This window comes from Buteo buteo, chromosome 17, assembly GCF_964188355.1.
Source record: "Buteo buteo chromosome 17, bButBut1.hap1.1, whole genome shotgun sequence".
Taxonomy (NCBI): Eukaryota; Metazoa; Chordata; class Aves; order Accipitriformes; family Accipitridae; genus Buteo; species Buteo buteo.
The window spans coordinates 27,001,466-27,024,177 of NC_134187.1; the positions used below are offsets into that span (position 1 = coordinate 27,001,466).

The 22,712-nt window shown below is 42.4% G+C and overlaps 1 protein-coding gene across 1 annotated transcript in view; it reads left to right on the forward strand.

Moving 5' to 3' along the window:
* Positions 1-3,014: 3,014 nt before the first annotated feature.
* Positions 3,015-22,712, forward strand: part of HCRTR2 (hypocretin receptor 2) — a 35,575-nt gene continuing 15,877 nt past the window's right edge. The window contains exons 1-3 of the mRNA XM_075049882.1: positions 3,015-3,243; positions 19,372-19,550; positions 20,994-21,237. Of these exons, the coding sequence (XP_074905983.1) occupies positions 3,015-3,243; positions 19,372-19,550; positions 20,994-21,237 (652 nt within the window). The remainder of the gene's footprint in view (positions 3,244-19,371; positions 19,551-20,993; positions 21,238-22,712) is intronic.

The window sequence follows — 22,712 nt, forward strand, 5'->3', positions numbered from 1 at the left end:
TTAGCTAAATAAAGTACTCTCCTGAGATAAGAAGGTTCATAGATATAACCTTGAATTTATGCTTCTTTTAAGTGCTGGGTAGCCAGTATATTCTTTGTTGTAGAAGTTTGTAAAACCACATGTTAAACAGGTTTTGCACTGAAAAAAAACCAGCCGACAAAATAAGAATTACATGCTTTTGAGCATTTGCTGTTCACTTGCATATGAAAGGAACAGATTTAAACCGTTGCGCTAGTCTTGATGCAAACAGTATAATTAAAAGCAAAGGTAAATCGGCACTAAAATTCATCAGGTGGATCTATTTTGCTAACACACTTTCACAAATTAGAAAGCCAGAGGGGACTACCATAATTATCTAGTCTGACCTCTTGCATACTACAGGTCATGTGACTTTTCTGAATTAATATGCATTTCAGCTACCACTTAGCTTTTAGAAAGGTATTTGATCTTGATTTTAAAATGTACAGCTAAAATGCCTCAATTGAAAAAGTACTTCCTCAATAGCAGAGTTTTGTACACAGTGAATATTTTTTCTTAGTCAAGTTTCACTCATACTTCTATATATATTAATCTGTTTTCACAGGTATACTTATTTATACCATCAAAGATCACATGAAGCTTTCCAGCTACAGATCCGTGATGAAAGTGCGTGTTTAGCTGATTACCCCTGATCTTTGGATAACCTGTCAGCTTCGTCAAGGTCATTGAACAGGGAGTGTAACAGAACCAAGAACTGACAGTAGAAATGCACAGACTCAGTGATGATTCTTTGTGTACCATTCAGTTCTGAGATCTGTTAGTTAGCCTATTTTTAATCTCTATAATGTGCGCTGTATTGATTTTTTACTATCCTGTCTTCCTAATCAGAATGTGCAGTATCAATCAAAGCAAATGTCTTACAGTATTCTAGGAATACCATTTACGCAGTTTTTCAATCTGCATAATCAATTATTCATGTCTTTATAAATCAAACTTGTAATCTTGTTGAAAAAATAATGAGCCCTAAGATGTATTTTTCATAAAACCATGTTGTTTCTTAATATTTTTACCTTTTAAATTCAATTCCTTATTATTGGTGAGGGGGGAAGAAAAAAGCACTCTATGTCATAAAAGGTATTACCTGTTTCAGACTTTATGGCAACTTGGAAGCAAATATTGGAATTATGGACCAACATTTTAACATATGAAACAAGCTGGAGCTTGAGCGTGGTTGTCTGTTAATGATCACCAAATGGTCATGCTTGAAGTCTTTTCACCACTAGCAAAGACCATGACAAGCTCCTTAAATACGTCTCTGTTTGTGTACCAGGTAGACCTGCATTCCCACATTCTCAGGAGAGTTTAAATCATTTCTCAAAACTCATACCTCAACTAATATAACCTTAGATGTTTTCATTAGCTGCAGAGTGTCTAATCTTTATTTATGATGCTTGCAAATTCTACCTTTCTAATTTTTATAAGATAGGTGCTGATCCTACCTGTATAACTGAGTATATCTCACTCTTTAACGTATGTAGCCTAAAAAGCCCACTCAACTTCCCTGTGGAATAGGAAAGGGTTTCTTTTTTCTTTGGTTTACAGGGAACTAAAGCAAAGAGAGCAGATCTATAGAAATAGGTGCAGGTATACCAGGCACAGATATGCTGTATTGGACTTTGAAGGCAGTAGAGAAGGCTGCACACCAAAAAAAGAACAATTCAGGAACATAAAGTACTGTCTAGGACTATGCCCTACAGTGTTAATGAATATCTGCCTCTCTATTATGCTTATGTGTTGGAAGTAGGGTCCCACCATAGTAGTTCCTCCATTCCTATGGAGGTGCAGACCATGCACCGAAATGCTTAATGGAGTGAGGTGTGCCATTTCACAATGGAAGTGGTGCTTATATCAGACTCATTAAACTATTCAGCTAGGAAGTAAACAGATTAACTGAATAAGAGAGGAGGGGGTTCAGTCAGAAAGGGACAAGTCCAGAACTACCTCTTCTCTTTCAGGAACTGTAGACTGGGCAAAGTATGAAAATAATTCGAGAAGCAATGACCAGAAGCCAGGAATCCTATCACACTGTTTAACTAGCACTTCTGGGCTCTCTTGAATTGCTTTCTGCCAGCTCAGCTCAATTCAGAATAGCTAAGGGGCAGTTGCTGTCTTGAGATCCCAAGCTGGACGTTTGAAACAACCTCAGAGCAGGGAGTCTGAATGCCAGACTACAGGGAGCTCTCAGCAATCTTCAAATCCTATGAAACCCCACGCTTGCCTGATCAGTGGTCTCAGGGATATTCCTATCGGGGTTAATTCCTCAGGTTTAGCCCCATAATCAGCCCAGCTTTCAAAGGGGCACAGAAAGGAGACAGTCACTCGTTTTTAATGCCTCCTTTCACCCTGCGCTTCCTTCCACAGCAGCCTTCCACTGCCTTTAATCTGCAAATATCTGGAATAGATATAATACTGAATTTAGAAACTTCTAAGGAGAAGTGCCTGTGCGAGAGAGGGTGGGAAACCGAAGGCAACAAGAGTCGGAAGAGGGGTGAGCAGAGATGCGGGGGGGGGGGGGGGGGGGGGGGAGGTGCATGTGCATGGTTTGGGGAACCAAAAATCGGCGTCGTCCAAAACGGACGTGACTTTTCCAGCGGGGGCATGAAACTCACCCTGACCAGCCTTTTTTCCCCGGTCGAGGGGGGGGGGGCGCAGCCTCCGCGGACGCGGAGGCTGCGCCCCCCCCCTCGACCGGGGAAAAAAGGCTGGTCAGGGCGGGTTGGGGACCGACGCGGATCCCCAGCTTGTTCCCGCATTGGCTCCCGTAAGTTCCCGCGTCATTTTTTCTCCCCACACCCCGCTTTTTCGCACTGGCAACCACAAGCCTCGATGGACGGGCGGGAGAAAGCTCGGATGCTCTGAGAGGGTCTGGGGTTTGGGGTTTTTTTTTGTTGGTTTGTTTGGGTTTTTTGGGGGGAGGGGGGTTGTTTGTTTGGGTTTGGTTTTTTTTTCCCCAGCCCCCGGACTAACCACCAGGGATGTCCGGGATTCAACCCGAGGATGGTTCCCCTCCGTGCAGGAATTGGACGAGCGGGTCGGAGCTAAACGAAACGCGGGAGGCTCTTTTAACCCCTTCCTCCGACTACGACGATGAGGAGTTCTTACGATACCTCTGGAAGGAATATTTGCATCCCAAGGACTACGAATGGGCGCTGATCGCCGGCTACATCGTCGTCTTCATCGTGGCGCTCGTCGGGAACGTCCTGGGTGAGTGGAGCTCCCGAAACTTCCCGTTCCCCTTCGCCGAGACGGGGGGTTTGCACGGATGGTTTTTTACATGGTGCCCCCAGCGGGGGGGGGGGGGGGGCGATCTGTGGGGGGGAAAGTTAAGGCTGCGCGGAAGGGGCCTTTGCTGAGGGACGCCGTGAAAACCGCTTCCCCGCCGCGCTGCGGCGGCAGCCGCTCGCTGCCGGGGCCGGGCAGGCGGAGAGCAGGCCGGCGGAGCTCACCGGGGGCAGCCGGTGGGGTAGAGCCGGGGCGGGGCGGGGGGCTGCCGGCCGGTTCCCGTCCCTGTCCGCCGGGCCGAGGTACTGAACGTTCCCCGGTCCCTGTCCCGCCCTGTCCGCCGAGGCCGGCCGGCGGCTCCGCCTCTCAGCCCGCCCGGGAGGCGGCTGCTCCCCCCTCACAACCCCGGCCCGGGAGGCGGCTGCTCCCCCCTCACAACCCCGGCCGGGGAAGCGGCTGCTCCCCCCTCACAGCCCCGGCCCGGGGGGCGGCTGCTCCCCCCTCACAGCCCCGGCCCGGGGGGCGGCTGCTCCCCCCTCACAACCCCGGCCCGGGAGGCGGCTGCTCCCCCCTCACAGCCCCGGCCCGGGAGGCGGAGCCCCCGGGCGCCTCGCTGGGAACGACCGAGGCGCGGTGTTTCCTGAAGGACAGACACCGGGGGCGCGGGGTAAAGGACCGGGGACGGCGCCCCCCCCCCCCCGCCCCCACAGTCTGTGAGAGGAACCGTCGGGCGCTGCCCCTCAGCCCGAAGGCGCGCGCTTCCCGCCCAGCGCAACGGCCGCGCTCGCGCGCCGTGTGGCGCTGGGGGGGGGGGGTGTGTGTGGGAGCAGGGGCGAGGGCGGGGCGGCGACCTCCCGGGTTCTCATTGAGGGAAGCGAGGAGGAGGCGGAGCCTCAGGCCCCACCTCCTCCCCCGCTCCCATTCATCCCCGAAGGAGGCGGCGGGGGAGGCCGAGGGTCCTAGGCCGGAGGGGGGGGGGGGGGGGCCTCGGTGGGCGCTGCTCCTTCCCCGCCGCCGTCGCTCTTCGTTTGGCCGGTAGCCGGGGGAGCGGAGGGGACCTCGGTCTTCGTCAGTTCCGCGGGTGTGAGCGAGGGGGGGAGGCGGCTTCGCCCTGACGACCCGCTTAGCTGGAGTCCCGGCCGTTTCCATTCTTCGGTGACGGTGGTGACGATTTTCATGAACGGAGCGGCGCGCGAGCGCGGCCGGCCCCGCCATACGGGTCCTTCCATTCATGTTTTTCAGAAGCGTTTCTATGCGTGTCAGGGCTGTCATCTGCAAGCTCTGTAGGGTTCCCGAGGCAAATAAGACTGCAGCCCAAGGCAAAATTTTGCAAGGCTTTTCTTTTCCTTGCAACGGACTGATGATACTATTTTAATTTTTTTTTTTTTTTTTTTTTTGTGGAAGGGCGCGCTGCCTGCCTTTAAACATCCAGTGGGCACGCTGGTGAAACCAGTGAGTTTTCAGCCAAAGAGGTTACGTTAGAGCTGTTCAGAAGCCTGAGCGTGTTTGCTCGGCAGCCACCTTGACAGGCGGTGTAAAGGTAATAGCCCTCCCAAAGAGGCTGTACTTTAAACTAGGGAGAAAAGCATCCTTCGTTCTGATCTTGAGCAAAGCTGGGTTTAGGAGAACTACCTGTGTTTACCTATTTGCCTCCTCCCATTCTGTAAACAGGCTGTCCTCTTGCCTTTAAAGATTCAAGGTCAAATCTTCAGCTATAGGAGTCCTCACCCTGTTGATGCTTTTTTTCCCCTGAAGCCACGAGGAGGAAAGCTTTCCTCTCTGTGCACTTGCAAATAGAGACGATATTGGTGATGATGTAGAGCCGCTCCTCCCTGACATTTGTGTATGTTATCTTTTTGCTTGGGATGGAAGCTGGCATTTGGCTCTCCACCCACCTTTTCTTTTACCGGACTGCTTCTGCTCAAGCCATTTGCTCTTTAAACTGCCTTTGTGCATTATACAGACCTCGCCCACCCAAACTGCTGCTTCTGTTTACCGGCAAGTTGTTTGTGGGATCTGCAGGTGCAGGTCCTCTTTAGCTGTACACGATCTCATCTTTATGCAAGAAAGCTCATACTGCACTGATTGCAGGCTCGCGTGATTTTGAGGAGAGAAACGGATGCGGTCTAATACTCTTTCCAAAGACATTTTTGTGAAACTTAATATTTGACTACCAGTGAAAATCTGATAGAGAACAGTGTGCATGTTGAAGTCTCCGAGAAGCTAATTTCTCCTGCTTGAAAAATCCATATTCAGGGTTAATCTGGGATTTAGTCATGGACCTTCTTGAAGCAGAGAAGTGATTCTGAAGAGAATTTTAGTGGCTAATAGGCTGTCATCCTTAATGATGCAGTGTGTTCCTCTGGTTATGTTTGACCAGTGCTGCTGGACTCATGTGGCATGTGGAGTCAATGCTTTGATTCTATTTTGTCTATATCCTATTCAAATAGCACTTAAGTAACCAGGAAAGACCCTTTCCTTCCCTATGCGGTACTGAAAAATTATATTTCTGCCTCATATTTTGATTTGTGCATTCACATGTGATTAAGAGACTCATTGTGTCCCAGCAATAACATCTGTGCAAGTGGAAGGCACAGCACATCCCTCAGTTAGTAATAAACTAGATTGAAGCATTCTGACAGTTAATTAACAACCAAGTGTAGAATATGAAGCTTGAACTTTGATTGACATCTACTGGGCTCTTGAGTGAGCTGCACTGCAGGAATTCTACTTCTAGTAGCTTATAACAAGGTCTGCATTGCTATTTGCCTTTCAATTTAATTAGGAGAGTTGACACACACTGTCCCAGCTGCTGCACAAACCAGCTAGAATGAAAACCGTTAGCAAGTCTCTGCATTTGAATGCAATTTTCATTATTGCATTTGAGTGCTTCATGTCAGTGATTCTCATGTGTGCCCACATTGGCTGCTCACCAGAGATTTCAGAGCAAGCCACTGAGAAGAAACAGATTTTAAGAAGTTTTTTAGGACAGATTTACATGAACATTCAGAGAAACTGAAATCCAGATTATAGCGTCAGTATTCTTTCTCCCGTTTGCTTCTTCACTCAGTCACTATTTATCACTAGGAGCAGCATAGGTGTGGAGGGTAGGCACTTTCTGTTTTGCAAAGACCAGAAGATTTCTTCACCACTGCACAGCAATGAAACTCTTGCAACTTCTTTGCACAGCTAGTGCAAACCATAGGACCTCTTAATGGAGAATGTATATTGACTGTAAATACCTGTTTCTTCTTTATTTGAAAACATTGCCTTAAAAGCATTGCTTAAAAATAGAAAACCAGATAATTAAAGAAGGAAAGATATTTTGGGGATGTACGGAGGTCTCTGGTTACTGACATCATCATTCCACACTAACCAGTTGCAGCAGTTAATAACTGGAATAAGACCACAAGGGATTAATGAGTAGTGTACAGCTCCATACCTTTAACTCCATTTATACAGGCAAAGGCTGGGAATGGTCCTCATTTAAGCTGTTCATTCGCAAGGGTCAGAACTTTTCTAGTGAAATGGTTTCCTCAGGGAACGTGCATTCATCCAAATCACAATGTACAGCAGAGATCCCTTGGCTCGATCAAAGACTGAAGGCAGAACAAGTAGCCTTCTGGTGTCCCACCCAGTGGGCTGCTGGGCCTCTTGCCAGCCCTTCCCAGAGCTGGCAGGAGCTGAGATCCTGAGCACACACAACCTGCCAGCACCCAGCTTGTGGGTCCTCAGCACCGCTGGCTTCTGAGGCTAAGAGACCGTGCAGGACATCAGTGAGAGATTTCAGAAACTTTCTTTACTCACACCATTTGGTGATACTTGTCTTGCTTTCCAACTCAGAATGAAAACAAATCACATTGACAGAGAATTACTCTTCTTTGGATAGCTCTATTATTTATTATTTATTTTACAATAACTGCTAGTTGTGCTGAAATCTGTACAGAACCAAACTGTGGTCCTTTCCTCAAAGAATTCATAGTCTGACTCACAGACCTCAACAGCATTCAATTTTTATTTACTGTTGTTTGATTTTTTAGGGCTGGAGAAGAAAAGGTTTGTGTATAGTTCTAACACCAGAGTCCTAATCAATGCCTATCAATCAGCAACTGTCTCAAATGCTGCTCTGTTACCATTTTAAAGGTCTGGTGAATACCGAGGTCTAGGCATACATGTATGTGTTGGTAGAATTGGATGAGTCATGTGTTCTCTTAAATGGTGCCATGATCTTCATGAATCCTATTTGATTGCTGTAGATGAGGCACATTTAATTTAATCACATTTTAAATTATTACATTTAATTTTGTCCAGATTACTTGGTGTTTTGGGTTTGTGTGGCAGGGGTTTTGGTAGTGGAGGAGGGGCCGCAAGGACGGCTCCTGTGAGAATCTGCTAGAAGCTTCCCCGGCTCCAAGTCAGACCCACCTCTGGCCCAGGCCGAGCCCATCAGCGACGGTGGTAGTGCCTCTGGGAGAGCTGATTTAAGAAGGGGAACCTGCAGTGCCGGGGGAGATTTGGAATGTGAGAGGAGCCCCTATGCAGATACGAGGTGAGTGAAGAAGGGAGGGGGAGGAGGGGATGCCCCTGCAGCCCGTGGGGAGACCAGACGGCAGGCTGTCCCCCCCCAGCCCATGGAGGGGAGCGGGGGAGCAGATGCCCACCTGCAGCCCGGGGAGAGAGGAGCCCACGCCGGAGCAGGGGGATGGATGCCCCCCAAGATGGCCGGGACTCCAGGGGGAAGCCCGCGCTGGAGCAGGCTGTGCCTGGAGGACTGCAGCCCAGGGAAGGGACCCACGCTGGAAAAGTTCGTGAAGGACTGTCTCCCATGGGAGGGACCCCCCGGTGGAGCAGGGGCCGAGTGAGGAGTCCTCGCCCTGAGGAGGAAGGAGCGGCAGAGACAAGGGGTGAGGAACTGACCCCAACCCCCATTCCCTGTCCCCCTGCGCCGCCGGGGGGAGGAGGGAGAGAAAACCGGGAGTGGGGGTGAGCTGGGAAGGAGGGAGGGGTGGGGGGAAGGTGTTCTAAGGTTGGGTTTTACTTGTCAGTATCCCTGTTTTGATTTGATTGGTAGTAAATTAAATTGATTTTGTTTATTCTCCAAGTTGAGCCTGTCTTTTGCCCATGACCATAAGTGGTGAGTGATCCCTCCCTGTCCTTGTCTCGACCCATGAGCTTTTCTTTATATTTTCTCCTCATCCCACTGGGACTGCGGGGGAGGAGTGAGCGAGCAGCCTCGTGGTGCTTTGCTCCCAGCTGGGCTTAAACCACAACCCAGGGAATCCAGCACTGGAAGAGCTTTACTTTTGTAGTATCAGCATGAGAGTGACTTTTATCGCTGGATGAATAATGACTAGAGTGGCTTTATAATTTAAAAAAAAAAAATCACACAGGAAATGATACAATATTTATACATTTCATCTACCTAAGATATAGAAAGTACGTACTCAATTTATGTAAATTTGAGTATCAACTGAAGTACGTTAGTATTTGCATAACATGGGGATTACTCACAAGAAAGACTCATCCACATCCTTGTGAGATACACAAAAATAGAAAAAGATGAAGCTGATTTGAAATTATGCCCTTTCTTTCTAGATTCTTATGTCCAAATATGTAACTAGTTCCACTCTATGGTTTCTGACCGGAAAGTCCAGAGGGGGGACAGCTCTACTTCCCTTTACCATTCTTTATGTCAAAAGGCAATTCTGCCTAGTGCGAATAGTGCAGTCGTATTCAACCCAACTCTGAAAAAGGGCAGTGCCCAAGACTGAAGGAAGGTGAGCTGCAAGAGATGCTTGATGTTAATACAAATTCTGCTGACTTTCACTTGAGGTCTTCTAAAAGAAAGGACAGTTATATATGCCTGGAGGCTGCCCTTATAGTTGGATAAAGAAGTCATTGGACATGTTTTTTTCAGTCAAAGTAAAATAAGAGGCAGTTTGGCTACTTGTATTCTAATGTCATTCCAAAGGACAATAGTTCTGCTGTGAACTCATTCAGTGATAAAGGAGGAGGACTGGAATCTGAACAAGTAGAAAAGTGCTTGGTCTCGGGTCAAAACCCATTAAAAAGTATTGAAAAGAAACAAAAAATATTTTCCTTTCCATAGGGAGTCTCATATTCTGTTTAATTCATAACTACTTTTGATAGTGTTATTGTTCTTTCTTCTGAGGCTACATATACATTTTGGAAAGTATAAATTTAGGACTCCTCTGCCATCCGGTTTTCTTCCTTTCTTCTGTCTATCGCACTGCTGAAAAATATGTCTCTGATGTATTATAGACTTTGACTTAAAGGCTGGCTATTCAGGAGCTCCTGCAGAAGAGCTGTCACTGGTTAGTCAGAATTCCCCTGCAATGCCAGAACATTACCAGGTGGCAGTGAGTGGCAAGGGAAAGCACACAGCATGTATTTGACAGATTACCTAGGAAGCAAATAGCAAAATTTACTGTTGCTGGTTTTATTCTTGTTTCATTTTACTTTCAAGATGTGCTGCTGATAAATGTGTGAAACTTCTAAAGAACTTAGCCCATTTATTTTTACACATTCTCAAAGCTGTTCGAGTGATAGTTCTGAAGACCATCTTTGGTATTTAGACCCCAAACATGTGCAACCTTGACGGTGGCAGGATATGTTGCCTAGTATTAATTTTATATTGTGAATGATGTTTGGAAAGAATCATCTACATATGGAAGAAAGTAACTCAGCAGCACTATCCAGCAACTGTGCAACTCCAAGTAATGCCCTGTCTGCCAGGAGCTGAACAGAGACTAACACATCTTTCCCTTAGGTCACTGAAGTACTCCAGACAGAAGTGTCTTTGGGGCATCACCAAATAAAATGAAAGCTGTTGTCATTTCCTGCTTTAACTCACCATCTTTCCCAAAAATGGAAGGTTTTGGAATGCTGCTTTGCTTTTAAAGTGTTTCTTTCCTGTGTTGCTTGTCAAGTGAAACCTTTTTTTTTTTTTTTTTTTGGCCTTTAGCAGCTGATTTACTTACTGTATGTCTCACAAGTGGAATTTGTCAAAGAAGAGCTAAAATGGACTGTTCCCCAGGGGAAGGAGAGTGTCGTGGTTTAACCCCAGCCAGCAACTGAGCACAACACAGCCGCTCACTCACTACCCACCATCCAGTGGGATGGGGGAGAAAATTGGGAAAAGAAGTAAAACTCATGGGTTGAGATAAGAACAGTTTAATAGAACAGAAAAGAAGAAACTGATAATGATAATGATAACACTAATAAAATGACAACAGCAATAATAAAAGTATTGGAATGTACAAATGATGCGCAGGGCAATTGCTCACCACCCACTGACCAACACCCAGTTAGTCCACGAGCGGTGATTCCCCCCGCCCCCACTCCCCCCAGTTCCTATACTAGATGTGACATCACACAGTATGGAATACCCCTTTGGCCACTTTGGGTCAGCTGCCCTGGCTGTGTCCTGTGCCAACTTCTTGTGCCCCTCCGGCTTTCTCGCCGACTGGGCATGAGAAGCTGAAAAATCCTTGACTTTAGTCTAAACACTACTGAGCAACAACTGAAACCATCAGTGTGTTATCAACATTCTTCTCATACTGAACCCAAAACATAGCACTGTACCAGCTACTAGGAAGTCAATTAACTCTATCCCAGCTGAAACCAGGACAGAGAGCCAGGAGCTGAGGGCAGCAGCAGGATTGACAGGGCAGTGTACCTACCAACACAGTCCCCCAGTGCCTGAGAGCGTGGTAGGGCTGGGGATGTCAGACCCCAGGGTTCAGTCACCTCCCAGCAATCACCAGACAAATCCATAGTGATGAAACCGGTCTGAGGTTAAGCCACAAAGTCAAGTCGGTGGGTGAAAATTACAATCAAAATCAGCAGGGCACGTGCATGCTTGCAACGTGGGCTTTGCCTGAGCTAAGTGAGAAAGCCTGAGCTTACATGCAGCTCCCAGGCAAAGAGGGAACCCCCAAAAGAGGTGTCACATCTTTCTGTGAAAGCTCTGTTCCCAGGAGTCTGATCCCTGCTTATGCTGTAGCATTTCACTAGCATAGTGAATTGTATTTTTTTTTTGTGTGTGTGTGTAGTCTAAAGAAAAGGCATTCTTACATCTACGTTAGAAACAGGCATGGACGTGGAAGGGTTTTTCCTAGTGCAATTCCATTTTACACTGATGGACAGATGCATTTTGAAGCATATGGTTTCAAAGTTGCACAGCATTTCAGCCATGGAGCGTACCTTGATTTTAATGAGTCATGCAGGTTTAAACTGAATCATAATGAAGTGTGAAATCTTTTTATTGTAGTGTCATGTGCAGTATGCCAGCTATGTTTATGGTCCTTCCATCTCTAACATGAAGTGTGCGTAAGGATTTTGTAGGCTTTTTATTGTTACTATGGATAGGAAAGTAAGTATATCAAATGTGATTATGAAATAACTGGTCATTCTGTATAGCCAGCTCTGCAGAGATGACCAGGGTTGCCAATTAATACTTGTAATGATTTGTGTGTGTGTGGTGGGACAATTTAAAACCAATCTGTCTGTGTTAATCGGTAGAGCTAGCTCAAGAAAATGTGATGGTACCTTTCACATCTTCCAGAGCTGACCAAGCCTGGTGGTTTTGGCAGTCTGTTTTATAGCATAGCTCATCTTCTGGTAATAACTCCCATTTCCATAAGATTTTTAATTGTCTAAGGTTATGTAATGTGACTGAGAAAATGAATCCTGTGCCAATTAGATGGTTGTGCTATTACTCCTAATTGTAATCTGTAGAGATAAGCTTCCAGCAAGTAGAATTTAGTTCTTCTATTCTTCTCTAGCACCTTAATAATGAGGCAGTAGAAAAAAATACAGAAGTGGGTTGGAGAACATGAGTAACCCACACCCCCCAACTCATAAGTCCCTTTAAAAGCCTGAATACAACAGAGCACTTGGCAGCTAGAAAAAATCTCAGAAAATATATTGCTACAAGCAAACTAATTGCTGTATATCTGTTTTATTTCTGTAGACTCTTACTGTCTTTTGTGGGAGACAGTTCCCCATTAGTACATTTCAGTGAAGCTGATATTCAACAAAATACTTTAAGATTTCTTATGTTCAGTGTTACACAGCTATATTTCTTACAGTTTCAGTATTTCTCCTAGAGTTTTACTAGAAAAAAGTGATGGAATCTACACACATATACTTGTTTATGTTTGATATATAGGGAGCATGACCTAACACCTACTTTTTTTGTCATGCTTCCATGCTTTTGTTCAAATCTGTTGACACATCTAGTGTGTCCTGTTGATGAGGAGCACTGGTAGGCTATGTAATTCCTTTGTGTGTGCAGCCCAGAATATTGTCCGTCTTTTCAGCTGTCGCATCACATATTCAAGGACAGTTCTTATCTGCTGGGCATACCAGCTGTAGGAGTTTTTTCATTATTTCCTTTATAATAAATACCATACAAAAAGTGTCTTTTCTTTGTGTCATTCTTTCTATTACTTTTTCAACATAAACCTGGTCTTATGTTGGACTCCTTTTTTCAGATAAGATTAGTTATGTAAAAAATGAAGTAATGTGTGAGTTTATAGCTTAATAGTGGATAAGAGATGGACAGCGTAAGAAGTAGGTATCATCTTCCTATTCACACAAGAGATCGCTTTGTTTTAGATCTTTTGTTCTCACTGCTGGTTTCAAAAACCCCTAATTAAATATACTCTGCAATTTAGTTAAAGTGCTTCTCACCCCTTACTCAAGATCATAAATAAAGTTATTGAAAGACTAGTGGAAAGCCTTCCTAAAACAAATAAAATAAGCTTAGTCTTAGGCATCTAATTTTTAGACTCTTAAGTAAAAGCAGAAGAATCCTCAATCAGGAATTGTTCATAATGAAAGTAGTTTCAATGACAGCGTTTTTCCTTCCAACAGTACACATTGATTTAGTGTTTCCACAGGGGCTCTAGCTCTCCAGAATCCCATTTGGTAGCTTATCTACTCAGCCTTCTTTTCAACATGATTGTGTTGCTGGACACCCCACCACCCAGACCTTGATTTGCAATAGGTCGTGGCATCACCAAAGAAGGCCAAGAGGGAGAATGCCACATGAAGAACCAATTCATTGCCGGGTGGAAACAATTTTTTTTTTTTTGGGGGGGGGGGGAGGTAGGAGGTAGAGAGTAAGTAATGTGTAACTCAAATCTATTTAACACATTTTTTTATCAGTGTTTGAGTGTAAAATGTTGTGGAGTAAAGCTCTTTAGAAGCTTTCTGCCTCATGCATTTGGAGATGTTGATGACCAGTGCTTATAATCACAGCATCACTTCCAAATGACTGCTGGATGGCGATATTAGGGTATTGTAGTCAAACAATTGTGATACTGAATTATCAAAGCAAAATAAAATCATTGAAGTTTAGTATGAAAAATGGTAATTCTTTGTTGACATCCATCTGGGATTTATTATTCACCAAAAATGAAGTAAGAGGTAGTGTCATTCTTTTATATAAGGAAATGTCAGGTATTGCTGGTTATGAAAATTATGTTTCTATTTTGGCCAAGAAGTCACACTGGAAGATGACCCATTGTATAAGAGGTTGACAAGACTGCTAGAGTAGTTAGGGAAATGATTTAGGGTTGACATGTGAAAAACAAATTGACAGCTGAACCAGCAGTCCGCCGGCAGAAGGACTGCAGCACCATGTTTAATATGCTCAAGACAACATAAATCTTCCAGGAGGCAAGCAGCTGCATTTTCTACCAGCTGGAGCCTTTGTATTGTTTTCATATTCAGCCTGAGATACAATGAGCTGTGCTAATCGAATAGATAGCATTACAGCCTCTAATTAAAATGCCCCAGGACACTGAGCCAACAGGGATTAAATTTGTGCATGAAAAATACCAATCTCACCCTACAGTCATATTTGAGAGAGTTTTTTTCTTCAGGAATATAATGAGGTATATGAAGCTTTCTTGATTGACTTCTAATAGCAGCTGTCTTAAATTTGATTTGAATTTGTTATGTTTAGTCCTTCCTGGGACTTGCCTGTGAGACTTTTTTGGGGGGAGGGAGATGGTGCATGTTGGGAGGATGGGGTCTGAAACGAGCTTCGTTTTGGCAGAACTGTCCTCGTTTGGGGAAAAACCTCCGCAAGTTTTTCAAACAGTGTGAGCCTGGCAACCCAAGCTAGTTTCCAAGCCTTCACTGACACTGTGTGGCAGAGATGGGAACAGCAATTGTTTTGCTTAAAAGTCTTCTCTCGATTCTGGCAGAAAAAAAAATGAAAGCATCAGCAGTGAGATGAAGGAGTTATGAGAGTTGGATTAATTAATAACCATTAGAAAAAGAGCTGCTCTTTGTGAAAGCATGTTTTCATTTGCTGCAAAGTTACTGACTGTAGCTTTGAAACTTTTTATAAAATAAAAACTACAATACAGAAAATAATAAAATGCACTGGGCAGGTAATTAGGAAAATCATGCACAGTAGGAGCACATTTCTCAGTTTCCTTTCTTACACATTTCTCTCCCACTTTTTTTTTTTTAAAGTTCTGATCCTGTCTTCTTCAGTGCCTGGGTTAATACCATTCTTCCTACTTTCTTCCTCACTCCTATTTATAGCTGGGAACATCAAAGGTTGCATAAAAGATAGGCACATAATGTGAAATCGAGGTTTTAGTCAGAGCTATTTTTACTATTTCATAGATTTTGAGCAGAGGTCTGAAGAGCTCAGTTTGGGCCACTACATTGTGCCCTACCTAAACAGACACCCTGTTAACTCTGTGGTGTCTCCCAAGTTTTTTAGGAAGGCTGGTGCTGCCCTCATCTCCTAGTTTATGATTTTGGAGTACTTTTTGGTAAAATACACTCCCAGCTGAAAAACTTTACTACCTTGCTCATCCTTGCTTCCCTTCTCCAAGCTGAGCGGAAAGCCCCAGCTCTCTGCTATTTCACTCTGGGTAGGCAGATGGCATTTCCCACTCCATGGACTTTCCTTTCTCCAGCATTTTTCTTTAGGGTTTATGCAGGAGCTCAGTGCCTCCACTTCTCTATAGAACCACCTGACATGAAAATGCGTTTTAAAGGAGTGAGAGTGGAGAGTATACAAAATTCTTTCTTTCTGATGCTTAACTAGTTATAATATGTTCAGCGGCACAGTCAAACTATTTTGCACACCTATAAAATAATAGTTGAACACAGGCTAGAGCATCTTTCTCTAAGATCTGCTAAATCACTGGTATACCAATGAAGCTGTTGTCCAAGACTACTGAATAACCTTGTACTGTCATAGACTCAGAATGACATTGAGTCTGGAAGGAATACATTGAACTAACTGTCATTTATACCATTCTGTCCTATTCAAATAATTTGTAGCAAAGCCTCACAGCTCAGTTTAGCCTTGCACTGAAAGAAAACATTACCAATGCTTATGCAGGTTGAAAACAGTCCTACAACTTGCAGAGGGCAACCAGTGGGCGAAAAAGCTGCCTTGTTTTTAAAATACTTTCTCTTCAGAGACTTCTTTACACAAAGTCATTTTTGGTATACATTCATGGAATAAGTTTCTGGGATATTTCATTATTATGGTAGTATGTAAACATGCTAATTAGGATGTTCTTGTGCTATGTGCCGTACAAAGAATGGAAAATGGTCTATGCCGCAAAGAATGGATGAGGCCGAAAGGGGAAACACAAGCATAAGCAGAGAAATCTACAGTAACAAATTACCTTGCATTTCTATGCTTGTAAATTATTATTTTTTTCCACCTTTCAGGTGCTTCTTGCCCCCATAGAGTAGAATTCAAAGGAATTCAGAGCTACTTTCCGTGCATCGGCTTTCCTGCGTACTGCTACTCCCTGAGTAGCAAGGGGCATAGTCTTTTATATTTCTCTGAGGAATAGCAGGTACTGGAGTTCATCTAAATTCCATTCATGTTAAGCCAGCGTGATCTGGAAGGCTTAGTATAGAGCTGGCAATTAAAAGTCCAAGTTTCTTATTCTGTGTCCGATTTACTGTATGGCCTTTAGCAACTTCTGTTTGGCACTTTGCTTTCTTTGCATCAAGGATGAAAATGGTGATTATTTTCTTAGCTCTCTGGGCTATCATGAGGTTTCATTTGCTCATACCGATAGAAAGCTTTAAACACAACATGCAAAATGCTGTGAACTGATATCTGATACAGTTTGCTGCCGATGAGATTGACCTCACGTTCATTAACTTACAGATTTTTTTACCAGAAATAATGTTTATGTTCAGGTGCTTTCCCCAAACAGGTCAACACGGGAATGAGAATAGGCCTTGCCAAAGAGCATATATATCTGCTTAAACCTGGCACCTTTAGGCACTGACATCCTTTGCTGAAAACAATGCACCTGTCTGTATCGGGTAGAATGTAGGACGGTCGAAACCATAGCACGAGTACAAAGTATCCAAACTCTGAACTTTGAAAACAACATTTTATTTAACTTTTGCCTATTGATAAAAGAAACAAAAAGTACAGAAAAACGTTGCCACTTTATATTAACTTTTGCTGAGTACAAGACAGGATAATACTTTCAGTATGAATTGCACTCAAGACAAAGAACAAGCCGTAAGTATAAAGCGCAGAGTGTTAGCATCATTGTAAGTGAAATGGTGTTTGCAATCTTTTTCTCCAGCTTTGCATTTCCAACTGTGAACAACATTCCAGAGGGGCAGCAATGTATTACCTGTTACATGCTGCCTCTGCATTGTCAGACTGTAAATTAAAACTGTAGCAATCCCATGCACCAAGTGACAATGATAAAACTCTGGATAGTTATGTTGTAATTATCATGCAATGCTATAAAAATAATTACTTTAGTAAGTAACTTAAATCACCCAAATGGGAAGAAAATACAATTTATATGTTGTTTCCTTCAAGCTTTCCATTTATAAGCCTTGCCTTTCAGGCACAGCTAAGAGAACCTGAAATTCTGTATTTAGGAAGAAAACAATAGAAGAAATGGATACTGTGGAGATTTTCTCCAAAACCCGTACAACAACAGTGAAGAGTTTTGCAGAGGGGTTTTCACTTGCATTTACAAGAGCATGGTAGATACATAGCAAAGATTAAATTTATACAAGCTATAGAATCTGGAACCATGTCTGCAACATGTTATAAGAACATCTATTGTGGCACAACAGGGGTTTTAGATATGACTTGGAAGCCTGTATCCTAAAAAGGTACTTGATAAAATTACCTTCTGTTAGAGAAACTGAAGGCCACCTAGCCTCTGCCTCTCTCTTTGTCCTAAATTACCCCATAATGTCTAAACATAGCTCTCACAAAGAAGTGCTCTAATCTCAGCTCCTGATATAGCTCTAGTAAGGACTCGAATGACTATTCTGCTCATTTTGGGCACTGCACTCTGACCACAAAGATGCAATCCAGTCTGAAGAGTGTCCAGAGAACAGCAACAAGGATGCTTGCAGAGGTTCTAAAAATCACTGGGAGTAAAAGAATTCTGAAGTTGTACAGTCTGAAAAGAAAACTGAGGAACAATGTAACAACAGTCTTTATGTATGTGAAGCATTGCTGCAGGGAAAAAATCTTCATTCCTGCCTGTGTGCAGGGAAAAAAAGTGATACAAATAGCAGCAAAAGAAAAGTAGATAGACACTACAGGATTTTTTTGTTTGTTTTTTCAATAAGGAAGATAGTTAAACACTGCAACACATTCATGGTATCTTCAAATGTAACAGATTTTAAAATGTAAACTTGCCAACAAAGGCTTAGTGGTAGTGTTGGTCTAAAGACTTAAACAAGACAAGATTTGTGGAATGAAGTAAATATATTTTATTAGATCAACTCATGCAGCTGGAAGATGATCACAAGCTTTCAGGCACACCATCCTTCTTAGGATCTAAAGAAGCATCTTATCTCAAGAGCTTATGTGCCTTAAGGTCTGTGTATTTTTTTCCAGCTGTTTTAGCTAGTTTAATAAGAGAATGGCTTAACTCTAGCCAATTCCATTTTAGATTTGGACAACCTCTTGAGGACTCTTCTAACTCTATTCTTTAACATTCTGTGATCTGTTTAATATATCTAAATTAAGCATAGTGCTATATCCTGACAGATTAAGGAGACTTTGAATCTTCACCTGGATTTGCGTGATGGATGAATTGTTGTTTACAGGAGAAGAACCTTTGATGTACAATGAGGTGTACTGTTTTCTTACAAGAAGTATTGTGGTGTTTCTGGAAAATTTTGGGCATCAGTTTTTAAAGAGCTTTTGGTGACTGAATCTAAAACATTCAAAAGCTATTGATTGCTACAATCTCTTAGGGTTTTACTTCCAAAGTTATTAAAAATCTTATTTTTAGGCCAGTTTCTCACACTCAGTTTTGGCAGTCTTAATGTATTAGCTTATGAATTTAGTGCAACCATGTTAAAGGACTTATTTCCCTCATTTCTAAAAGCCTTTCAAATTGAAAGAGGGAAAAGAAAAGATATAAAACAAGCTTGAAGGGCACATATTGTCAAGTGTCTGCTACATGCTGCTTTCAATCACAGTAATCATCATCAAAAATATACCACATTTAAAATGGGTAGCACTTAATACTGCAAAAAAATTATCTTTATTTATTTACCTCAAATCACAGTTACCCAGACAACTGTTACAGATTTTCTGCAGATGCAATAGATATATTATGCCCAGCAAAATATTTTATAAAGTGATTGTTGTCTTGGTACAGTTTACAAGATTCTGTGTGGTAGCAATTTGAATTAAGCATCATGCTATCATAAGAAAAAGATAAACTTTTACAAATGGAGATGTGTATTGCCATAGACTAGAGCCAGTGGATTAAAATAGACATGAAGAAAGTTGTGCGAATAGTTAGTGAAGATAAACTAGCAGGAAAATAAGCTGCTTTATATATCAGATTATTTCCCATGCTGTGGTCTGTGGAAAATTATTCTTTGCGTACTAAGATTCTCTCTACATGTAGCCTCTTGTTTCCACTCTAAAAGAAAACACAAGGTTCTTACACTGAACTACATATTCAAATATTCTGTGTTAAAAAAGGACACAAACATTTCTTTAACTCTCCAAAGCTAAGTGTTTTCCTGTTGAAGCATTCCCTAAGTCACTTCCATCTCACTAACTTGTCTTTCCAAATTCAGTTTGCATTGCAGTGTGGAAGAACCATCACATGCGGACAGTTACCAACTATTTCATAGTGAATCTTTCTCTGGCTGACATTCTGGTTACAATTACTTGTCTTCCAGCAACTTTAGTAGTGGACATCACAGAAACGTGGTTCTTTGGGCAGCCCCTCTGCAAAGTGATTCCCTACTTACAGGTATTATTTTACTGTGTTTGTGTACACATGACCCATGTTATGAAAAAAGAGAAAGAACAATAGCATCTTCCTAATAGTGATAATCTGATGGAAGTCTATCCCTGCTACTGAAGTAGGTATCTCAGGGTACATGCTGAGGAATAAAGGAATGTTCCACTTGTGACTATGTTTATGCTTAATAAATATTGTTCTTGGTCCATCTGATTGTTAGACTTGGGCAATACACTTTCTGGAACATTTGGCTGGTGCTCTCCACTTTTTGTGATTTTTTTTAATAATTCAGAAGGGATATAAAAAAAATAAAAATGTCTGTAAATAGAATTACAGTAATTTATGCTCCATGTGTGTGGACTTAAACATCTATACAAGTGTCCAGGAAAAAGAATCCAAACTTCTGAAGGGAATCTAGGCTTTCATATGTGTTTCATGGCTTACGTTGCATTCTTTAGAAATAGTCAAAGTATCCGGGTTCACTGGGAGCTGTTCAGATTGTCTGCCTTAAGCAATAATTGCCACCACTCATTTACTGGTGGAGTTAATTAGTTATGAGATCATTTGCCTCAAAATTATTGACAAATACCTTTTCTAGAATAGCTGGTTAGATTAACTGACTGGGCATACTAGAATGACAAGTTCCTGGCCTTTCAGTTATTATAAATCCAAAGAATTAAGCAGAACTCTGACTGTATGCAGGTGATCAGCTATGTGCCTCAGCACAATTTATATTTTGAGCAGATACCCATATGGCTGAAGAGCCACATTGTGTCATCTACTCAAAAGAATCAAAATCACGAAACTTGTTTCAAAGCCACCATTCTAGTGGAAGAAAATCCAAAGAGAAAGTGAAATGATGACCTATTGTAAAGTGAAAGAATAAAACCAAAGTAATAGGTTATCTCCTGTGCTGAATAGAAGGTAAAATGACTTCGTCTGCCTTAAGCTGATCGTTTGGGTTTTTTTATGAGACCCTGAATTTCCATTGTTCCTGTGAAAACTGAAAAGGCAAAATGGTATCCAAATATAACATAGAAAATGAACAAACAAAATCGTTCCACAAACTAAAAAAGATCTAATTTGTTGTCTAATGTTTTCAAAGTAATTTTTTAGATAAAATTTTGCAAATTCTAAGTTGCATACATTTACTCTTTCAGAATCTGACCCTGCTGTACCTACTCAGTTTGGGTAGCACCCTAATCTGTGAATTTTCCTGTTGAATCTAGTGGGACTACAGCAGATGAGGATATCTGTTGTAATTCCATAAGAAGTGATTTTAAAGGGAGTCTTTTCCTGGGAATAATTTCTATTTAATAATTGCAGATAAAGAGCTAACTGTGTTGAAAACAGAAAAAGAATTTAAAACTCTGGAAAAAACCTTACAATAAATAATTTTTAAAGCTCTGAAAAAATTACATTTACATTTACATAATGTTTCCTTTTCTTTAGACAGTTTCAGTCTCTGTGTCTGTACTAACACTTAGCTGCATTGCTTTGGATCGATGGTATGCAATTTGTCACCCTTTGATGTTTAAAAGCACAGCCAAGCGAGCAAGGAACAGCATTATAATTATCTGGATTGTGTCCTGCATCATAATGATTCCTCAGGCTATTGTTATGGAGTGCAGCAGTGTGTTCCCAGGATTAGCCAATAAAACCACCTTGTTCACAGTGTGTGATGAGCACTGGGGAGGTGAGTGTGTCATTGACCATAAAGACTGAATTTGTGCTGATGTTATGTAATAAAAATATCAGGACATCTTCATATGCAGTCAAGTTGTATAAACATATCACAAAATGTTCTTAATTATATAAGCTTTCCTAGAACTACCCTTTTTCAAATACTGTGAAATCTTATTTTCTTTTATATTGGTAAGGCTTAAAGTACATTTGAAACCAGGTTTATATGAATGAGGCTGGCTTATGTCTTGACCGTGTTAATGTTTCCCAGAGGGTAGAAATGTTCCCACCCTTAAATGCCTATGCTTATATAATTCTGTGATCGATGGACATTGCAGGTTTACAAAGACTTCAGTATTTAGCCTTAAGAAATAACTACACAAGAACAGAATTTCTGTTTACCTGATATACTGCTTTGGCTAATTGCTGATATTTGACTAGTCTTTATAGCTATCTCCTGGGACTTCAATGTAAATTGCATGTCATTGCAGAATTTATAGAGGTGTCATCAATATGGGGTACCAAATTAGCCTGCAATCTGAAATTTATCACGGACAAGATCATTTAAATAACTTTGTAATTGTAATCAGTTACAAATGATTCTATCCGAGAAGTGTAATTCTGCCTTTCCAGATTAACTTTGAATCTAACTTGTTCTCTATTTGAATTCAGCTGTAAGAAGCTGCATAAGGGTTGCCAGGGAATAACTACTTCTATTTTGACTCCGTTCACAGCAAGTGGTGTTAGCTGCCCACCCGAATGGTTAAAACTCAACTCCGGTGGGCCTTGGCATGACTCCAATGCTAATAGAGCATAGGAGTTACACGCTGTGGCTCTGACACTGGATATAATGACCATCAGTAATATCATTATTCACACACAGGAAAATAAAGCCAGGCTTGCCAAAACATATAACTAAAAGGTACCTGTTTAATAGCCTCAGGTCGGACTAAAACACACTCAAGCTCCCTCCCAGAGCTGTCTCTGTAGAAGAGGATTCCAGTCCTGTGAGCAATTAAGATAAAATACAACTGGATCACCTGTACTTAATTATCATGATAAATTAGCTTAAGCAGCTTGAACTGCTGAGGGCTTGTCTATGTGCTGGTTTGGAAGTTCTTCCCCTGCTAACGGTCTCCGCAGGGCCACCAGGGCATTAATGAGAAGACACTGGCTATCACATTCCCTGTTCTTTGTCTCCTTCATCCCAGTTAGTCCTCCGGGACAAGACCATTAGCTGGCTGGCACTCGTGGCAGACAAAGATGTGCTGAAAGTCTGTAGGTTAGAGAAAGCCTCTGTTAAACTATAAGTATTGTACTTGCTGTCTCATTGGAGAGGACGCATCTGCTCTTCTAGTGTTCGTTCTTCATCTGTGAACAATTTTGTATCCCAGTCCGCTGCTGGATGCTGTGTGACTATTTTCTTTCACAGCATTCACTCCAAGTACAATTTGTGTCCACTCGTTGTGGCTGCAGAGCTAATTATCC